We start from the raw sequence: 8,964 nt of genomic DNA on the forward strand, positions 1-8,964 counted from the left end.
TCGTTAACAGAGCCTCATCAGAGCCGGGACAGGGAGTCACGGCCCTGCGAGCGCCTCAGTAACGCACGCTGGCACCGGCCCAAGGAGAAACTCTCAAAATCAACCAACTCTAGCTCAAGAGCTAGCCGCTAGCAAAGGCTGTGGGGAGAAAGTGGTGCACCTCCCCGCACCCCCCTCAAAAGCACCGCCAGCGACCGCACTGGGCAGTGCAAAGAATTGCCTGGCTCGAGGGTTAAGAATAAACAGTACAACTGAAAGGGCAAATCTAGGGACACTGGAGAGAAGCAGAGGAACAACCTGGCAGCTGAGAACACGTGGGCCAAAAGCAGCCCAGGAACATCCCCAGAAACATGCAAAACCCCATTGCTTTTACCAATTCCTAGTCCTGACAAAGCACTTGGGGAGCTGCTGATGAAAACTGCCTTACAGAAGGGGAAAGGACCCTTTGTTTTGGGAGCATGGACACGGGTTGCAGAGGATGACCGTAGCTCAGCCAGGCCATTAGCAAAATCCAAGCGTTAACATCTACAAGAAATGTAAGGCCCCAACGGGCTACGAGGAACAGCATTTGTCTACAAAGCGTTCCCCTGGTCCCAGAGAAATGCACACGGGAACAGAACGTGGCCGATGTCTCTGCAACACTGCTAAGGGTGTCAACGGTGCAGAGCCTGCACTGACATCGGAAAGAAGTGTCATGCAGCCTGCAGCAGCTTTGCACAAGCAGCACTAGATGCAGCTACCCTTGCTGGAACTTGTGCAATGCTGAAGAGCAGCATTATGGTGTGCACAGGACTGCAACCCACCAGTTTCAAGTTAAGGCTAAAGCTAACTGAGTTGTGAAAGCAGTGATTACATACTGCATGCCTTGGTCCAGCATTTACATTTGTTCTTACAGCACCTTCCCATTTTCACTGTGGACATGGAGTACATGACCCTACCATCCATCCAAGGTTAGGACAGTGTTTCAAAGTACAGGACTGCTTTTCTACTTGTGGGATCAATGTGAAAGATTCATGCTGAGGATGGACAGAAGGAACACATGGAAGCCTGCAGCAGGCATACAGCAAAGCTCTCGCCACTGCCGTATTGCTGCAGCCTGCCATCAGTCCTTTGGTTAGGGCAGGTAAGAGACAAGCTGTTGGGGGGTAGGTGAGAGTTGGGCATCTTGTGACTCAAGTGCATCGTGACTACTCAACTGCACGTCAGCACTGTGCAGTGTGTCTGGACATATGAACACCTTCCAGTTTTTCTTCCTTTGGCAATCTGTATTCTCTAGGAGACTACCCTAGCAGCAGCCTTACCATTAATAAAGAGATCTGTAATGAGACTCCTAATGACCTAACCACTGGGAACCCATGAACTGCCTTCTAGTGTCAGAGAAATTCATGACAACTGCTTGTTTACATAGAGAAATGTGTCTTGCTCTTCCCTCCATACACCAAGGTGATACGATCCAAACAGATGTAAGGCAGGCTCCCAGATTCCTCTGCAAGCTGAGAACTCACTATCTTGACACTGACACCTCTGAGGGAAACACCTTTGTCTTAGGTTCACTGGAGGAGCAGAAGACCTTGAAAAATTACCATTATAGTTACTTTTAAGTCCATGTGACCTTTCAGGGCACAGATTTCCCCTGCAAAGAAGTAAAAATTTATTAATAAACTGGAATAATTTCACATTAAAAACAGGGAGGCAGGCATGCTACTAACCTTGAAAACATGAAGACCAGCCTCTTGCTTTTTTCCTCCCAACTGCAAATCAATTATCCACTTGACAGCAAGCTTTTAATCTTCTATCACTCATCAGCAGTAATCATTTCACTTTTTATTTGGAATTTTTGAACAAGTGTTCTGTTTATTAGCTTAATAAAAGCTAAAATGCACAGAGCTACAAACATGAGGCACCTCAGCACGCACTAACATGGGGCTCCCCACTATTTCAACCTTCTTTATGCTGTAGAGAAGCCAAGACCACCAGGATTTGAGATCCACAATGGAGATACCCCAATGAGTAACGAGTCCCCACCATGCCATCACTTGCTACCTTTACAGCTACTACTAGAAAGCACATCTTTCACACCATACTTACATCTCATTTACCGCTGGAACATGTCATATATACTTCACAGGTTTAGAAGTCCTCTTGGCTTCTTTCTCCCAAGGATATCAAATGTCTTAATGCAACACTGCATGAGAGGTTGTCCATGCATCTAGACTACACATGACTTGACTTAAATAAGCAGGCAATTTAAAGTCCCTGAGTTACACACCACCTCCTTACACCATTTCCCCAGAAGTCATTGCGTGCTTTCTGGTTTACCAATTAGCATTATTCTTCCGTAACAGCACCCATGGGTGATGTCATGAGGCATGCCACCCTCTTGTGTCCAAGACAAGTTTAGCTAGTTCCACCTGGAAGCAGATATCAGGATAGCACTTCACCAGACCAGAAGCAAACAGCTCCCAGGTGGTCTGGGCACACAGATCTCTCTAAACCTCCCTTCAGAATTTTGCTGCTGCTGCTACTTGCATTTAAAAGAAAGTTCAGTATTTCAGACTAAGCAAGGAACCTTTGCCAATTAGAAGCAATTTTCAACAAACCATCATGATAGAGTACCAAAAGCATCAAATGTAAGTAACTTGTAAACATTAGTGACATAGGAGTAGATTCAATTAACATGAAAAACCACAGAGACAACTTGCAATTCAAAAATAGACTTTTGTCATGAAGTCTTTATGGCTTGACAGAAAGAATGTTAGAATTGTTTTTGAAATGGTTAGTGCAATTTTTTTTTATTTGAGAGGTCAGCTATAAGAAGAGTTAAACAGATGAATCCAGTATGACACCTCAGCTTCCAAGTTGTTTTTGAACCTGATCTGAAACATGGCACTGGACTTTTATCTAGAGTCAAGGCGTTTGTGATCTTAGAATTAAAGCTGCAGCTATTTTCTCCCAGAGATGGTGTGTGTGGGGTTAACTTCTTTAAGGGATAATTCATATTTCATATAAAACAGAGGAAGGAAAGCTTAGCAGCTTAACAGCATCAGAAGTACAGCTGTGTGCTTGACCAGTACCTCTGCAATCCACACATAGAGCTTCATCTAATACATAATTCATTTGGAAAAGTGAATGAAGAAAGGAGTAAGCAGCCTCATTGAAGAGACAGGTAATGCAGCATTTGAAAACAGTCCTTTTCTGGACATTCAGACTCCTGCAGGGTAACCTTGGGCATTTACACCAGGAGTGGTTATGAACAGCATATTCTCCAGTGCTGCCTCAATTTAGATCCTCCTCTCCTGCTATTTCATGCAAAGCAAGAATGAATATCCAAGCTTCTATCAAAGCAAAAGTCAGTGTCACCTTCCTTGACAGTGATAATGGTGTTTATGGATTTTTTTTTTTTTTTTGTAAGTAGAGTACACTTTTTGGAATCGGAAGTCAAGCTTCAAGACACTCACCATGTCTTCAGCTTTCATCTGAGTTATCCATTCTCTGATTTAGGAGACACCACTAGGTGCTGGCACCACCATTTCCTTACACTTATTGCTTTTACAAGCTATATTCATTCCAAGGACACCTAATTCATCAGAGCATCTTTGCTCTCCCCCCTCATTACTCTTCCAATATGAAGAACTCCCATTAACCCTAATGGAAGTCAACATATGCGCACACAGGACATAACAGACCTTTTAAGGCTATATGGCTGACCAACAGAAACAGAAAAATACATGCATGTAACTGAAATTTTCTTCCACTCAGCAAAGGGTACTGAGTTTTAATTGAGACTCTTCAAACTGAAATTTTCTTCCACTCAGCAAAGGGTACTGAGTTTTAATTGAGACTCTTCAACCCGTTACCCCTACTTCCTTATATGCACCTTGTTCCCCTGCTCCCTTAATTTATGGGGAAGCCGCACTGTGCTTCCCTGAACAAAACAAGAAATAGATCACATCAAGTTTGCTCCATAGACCAAAAGGTAAAAAAAAAAAAGACAAACTGGTTCACAGTTAACTATAAATAAAAGTGCAATAAGTGTTCAAGTAGAGTGTAGAGTTTAAGCAAGCTGTACAACCACATTTGGCATAGTCATCTTTTAAAGGCTCTGCGTGGGTCCCTCCCATTACTGACAGCAGGGAGAAGAGGCTGAACACTATTAGCTGGTACTGGATTTACAGGTCCTCGTCCATTGCCTCTCCCACTACCTGCATAACCGTGGCCGTGATTATATGTAAATGGAAATCCACTTGATTCAGGTCCAGTTTGTAAACCATTTCCTAAAAAGACAGAGGAAAGGTTATCACGAGTTCCATGGACTGAAATCATTGCTCCCTTACACAAGCCAAGGAACATACGGAGTTTGCAGCAACCAGCAAACCCTCAGCACCAGAAGGGAGAGGGAAAGCCCCTCTGGCACAGCAAGACCCCAAACCACAGCCTACCTTTTTCCCCTCACCTCCCGGCCTACCTCCCCTCCATCTCTACCCCCCCACTCTCAACTAAAGCAAGAAGAGTCACAGAAGGTTGCACGTTGGTTCTTTGCACGGGATAGAGACTGGAGTCTCATGAAGCTACACTGGTGCTTTCAGAAATTGTGCACTGTCTTGCAGGTCACACACCAAGATGCTCCAGAGACAGCAGGGCAGCAGAAGTCAAGGAGAAATAAGCAAAAGAAAAGCAGGCTGCACAAAGCTCCTTGCGTCATTCCCCACTGGCAGGCACAGAGAAACAGAAAGCTGTCTTGTGAAGTCCAGCCACAGAAGCAACTCAGCTAGCACCAAGTTCTCATGAACTTGAGCCTCATAAGTGTCCCTGCTCATGTTTTTCTGGTAGGAAACAGGACAGAGCTGAAAAGACAGAATGATGACAGGAAGCATGGGGAGAGAAGGAAGAGACAAAGGGAAATCATTGCACTTAGAGACTGCACAAGAAGCGGGAAGAGAAAAAAAAGAAGTTTCAGAAGGCATGCACAAGCTCAGTGGAAACAAAGCTGTCCACCACCCAAAGCAGGGACACCAAGGAAGTGGTAGAAGCCTATACACTAATTGGGCTGAAAACCTACTTGCCTCACCCTGGCACTGAAAGCACTGAAAGACTGGCCTGAAAGCACTGCCCTTCTTCCCTCTGAATCATTTATTTTCAAAGGAACAGAAAGGGCTCGTAAGAGAAGTAAAATAACAGAAATTAAAATCATGTTGCTAAAGAGGAAGCAGACAGTCACTGAATTGAAGTGACACAGCTTTTTAACAGTAAGTTATGGATCAGTTTTCTGTCATCCACCAGCAGAGCTTAGCTATATAACACCAGGCACTGAGCCTGGGCATCATGTAGGCAGGCCATAACTAAGGTTCCCCTTTCAGCTTACACCCACTCAAGCCTTTGAAGCATTTTCTTATTTAAGATTCAATGTTTAAATCCATCACAAAATGATCCAGCCAGGCCAAGTACTGGAATTCAGATTACTACCACTTCTGTTTTGGGGAGCTCCCCCAGCAGGAAAGCCACAGTGACTGGCAAGATTAAAGTAAGTAATTTTTAAAGCCAAGGTCTCAGGTGGTTTTAAAAAAAAAACAACAACATAATTTCAAGTTCAAAAATTCTTTGACAGCATCAAAACAATTTAGGATTAGTTAAGTCCTTTTACATCATACAGGCACCTTGAATATTCTGATCTCTTCCTCTTCTAGGGGACAAATCCTGAAACCATTATTCAGGAAATGTTCATGCTTATGTGCTTGCAGGTTCAGGCCTCAGTCTAAAAGACTTTTTAGAGCAGAAAGAGTCTCTCCTCCCAGAGAGGAGAACCCTTAGCAAGATAAGTTCATTTTTATTCCCATTAAGCGTTTCTCAAGCGTTTTTCACAAAATGAAAAAACTTACCCAGTGGCCCGAAAGTACAAGAACCCATATTACTTGATGCAGAACTATTATTCTGTTCACCCTGTGCCTTCAGAGAAATGTAAAAAAAAAAAGACAAGACATGGATCAGAGAGAGAAATTTCACATTTTTACAGAAAAGGGATGATTTTCTTCCCTGTGTTCTTATAGTGGCTCCATATGGAATTTATCTGCTACTCTAATTATTGGCTCATTTTTGTGTATACATCACTTCAGGTCCATTTTTCCAGAAGAGTCACATCTGATCACAGCTTAGTATGAAGTATTCAGAATAAAGAGCACTTTATGCCAGAAGCCTCAGACAAGTTTAACATACCAGTTTGTTCTGCCCGACGTGTTCTGAGTTGGGCTCACTGAAGTTTGGCACTTCTGAGTATACCATGCAGAACCTGGGGAGAAATTAGAACGATGATGAAGTTCTAAAGCCATTTTTTAACAGAGTTCTCAGCTCCACAACTCAAAGAGCATCTGTTCTGGACATATCCCATCACCTAGAAGTAACTAACCCAGACACCACTGTTCAGAGAATATCCATAGGTATTAAAGGGCTCTTTGATCCCTTCATAGGCTTGTGGCGAAGCTGCCACATCTTCCTGGTGAGGCTGTTTCCGTCAAGCAGAGGCAAGTACACATTTACTCTAGGAGGTAAATTGGCTTTAAGAAAACAAAAGGTGATGAAAGAGCTTCCTTCACCTCTCTTCCAGCTGCACAATCTTGTCCAGCACCCACTCACAACGTCACCCGAGGCACAGAGTCACTCAGCCTGCTCCCAGACTGCAACTGCATTAGATCTCCAGGGAAAACTGAAATACTCCCACATACTCCTGCGCTATGGAGTGCCCCATTAACATAATAGCGCAGAGGAGTACAAAACAGGGAGTGAAATTCAAAGCATCCTTTTCCACTCGAGGGGACTGTGGAGGAATAGGCCTCCCAACTCACCACATGGAAATTATGGCAGAGGGGAAGAAAGACTTGGATTATTACGCAGCTTGGACTCGTTAAGCAGAAGTGAAGCTCCAACCTCCTGCTGGGAGGCACAACCCAGATAAGGACTCACCTCGCTCCAGCCCGCTGGAGAGCAAGCCCACTGGATGACGCTCCTGAGGCGATGGCTTTGCACCAAAGGAAATCTGCAGGTCATCCCTCACAAAATCCAGCTGAGCACTGGGCATTTTTGAACCACCCGAGGAGAGAAGTGGCCACCCCACAGCCCCACTTCCCTGATGACTACAAGGCCTCCCATGGCCCTTCGCGCAACTGCGGAAGTACTTTTCTGGTTAGAAAACGTTGCTATTTTTCCTGTTGCTTGTCAAGTATGTTATTCATGCTTGCTCTTAGTCAGGAGGAGCAGCCGCCTTAATTCGTGGGCAGTTTAAAGAAGCTTTAATGAGGCTTGCTTCTGTTTAGATATGATTCACTGGAGTTACCTCTGTCTTCCCTCTTTGCTCTGCTTGTCTCTAAAGCATGATATACACACACACAAGGATTCCACCAAAATAAAGTCATTATTGAAGCTGAGGCCTAGGTAAGCAACGCAGATTAAGTCCCTTGTCATTTATACAATTCCCCCCCTCTAGGTAAAACCCAGACCTGTGCCGAGATGGAGGCCAATTTTCCTAAATATACCTAGAATCCAGAGAGGGTCAGAGCTAATTACCACCACAGCATATAAAAACTCACACCACACTTGCCTGCACTATACCTATCCATGGCCAACCAACACTCTTTTTCTGCCCTAGCTTCAATTTACTAAAAGCCACCACGTCTTAGACTTACCGTGACACTCTGCTGAGAGAGGACATAACACCACAAGTATAAACACGCAATACTTACTCCCCAATTTTATGCAGCTCGCCTCCTCGTCCTGTGTAAAGTGTCAGGCATCCTTTCCACAGAGATGCGTACCTGGCCAAAGAAAGGAGAAACAAAGAAATCTCTTAAATGAGAAATACCACTGTGGAAAAAGAAAGTAGAAGCACGCTATCTTCCAAGAGTTAATCAGTGTTATGTATCAGCATGGACTAAAAAATTCCCAGGGATCCCAATTTTACCACACTGAAATTTTTATATCTCCCTATGTTTTGCTTCTAGCAAAAGGTACTGGAAGCTCAGCTGACTCCTTTGGCAACTCCAGGAAAACAGCCAATTATTTTGAGATTGGATGCTCCTTCCCTGGCTGGAGCAGCCCTTATGACTGTTCCTGCAGAGAACAGGCATTTTGCCAGCAGCAGTACCTGTATTACCGTCCACTGGCAACTTTCAGTTCTGCTTGCAGCAGGAGCCAGGAAGAATTACCTTTGGTTCACTGGAGAATTAGAGATACTGCTACTGAATGTGTATAATAGGAAGTGCTTACTTTTTTAGTATAGGTCCTTATCAGAATTTATTTTTTTTTTCAAAGGCACAAGTTTGGCCATTATGTTCCAAGTGACAGAGAAATGCAATGAAGTAATTTTTTGATTGCGGAAGCATTCACTTACAAGACAGCATGAACGCACTCTGGTCTTTATAGTGGCACTTGACTTCAAGCACTGGAATTTGAGTTATGCAAAACTTTCTGTAGAATTGTTCATTTCAGTGAGAACATCATGTATGTGAGGAAAATAATGCAAAACACAGTCCAGAAATCCAGGTGCAGTGCAAGGGAGTTAACAGGAATGTGGGTGTCTTCTAGCAAAGGAATGGAGAGCCCCAGCAATTGCGCTCTCAGGAGTCACAGATCATCTGGGTAAGTCACCACTTCCTTATGCTCCAGGTCTATCTCTGGAACACAGACAACAAACCTTCCTCTTGCCCTTTGCCTTATCTGCTGAGACGGGGAGCCATCCGGGCACACACAGGGCCTTGAGCAGAGGCACCGAGGAGGAGTCAGGTCGGCAGAACAGGACCGTAACACCAACGCAGCGATAACCTGCTCTGTACTTCAACAGAAGCAGTAAAGCATAGTGTCTACAGTTACGGTGCCTATCTCGGGAGTTTTCCATCCAGAAGGAGGATTAACGCTCTTCACTTCATAATGCTACCTTTCACTTTAAAGATCCCCTCTATGGTTAACCTTTAATAACCA

General features: G+C 44.1%; 1 protein-coding gene across 1 annotated transcript; it reads right to left on the reverse strand.

The window, feature by feature from the left end:
* Positions 1–3,815: 3,815 nt before the first annotated feature.
* NABP1 (nucleic acid binding protein 1) lies at positions 3,816–7,797 on the reverse strand. Its single transcript, XM_010297438.1, has 4 exons — positions 7,731–7,797; positions 6,211–6,283; positions 5,877–5,943; positions 3,816–4,274 (listed from the first exon to the last, which is right to left on the reverse strand). Exons 2-4 carry the CDS (start codon positions 6,274–6,276, stop codon positions 4,087–4,089), a joined length of 321 nt encoding a protein of 106 aa, XP_010295740.1. The 5' UTR covers positions 6,277–6,283; positions 7,731–7,797; the 3' UTR covers positions 3,816–4,086.
* Positions 7,798–8,964: the final 1,167 nt, after the last annotated feature.

This window comes from Phaethon lepturus, unplaced genomic scaffold, assembly GCF_000687285.1.
Source record: "Phaethon lepturus isolate BGI_N335 unplaced genomic scaffold, ASM68728v1 scaffold41971, whole genome shotgun sequence".
NCBI classification, from domain to species: domain Eukaryota; kingdom Metazoa; phylum Chordata; class Aves; order Phaethontiformes; family Phaethontidae; genus Phaethon; species Phaethon lepturus.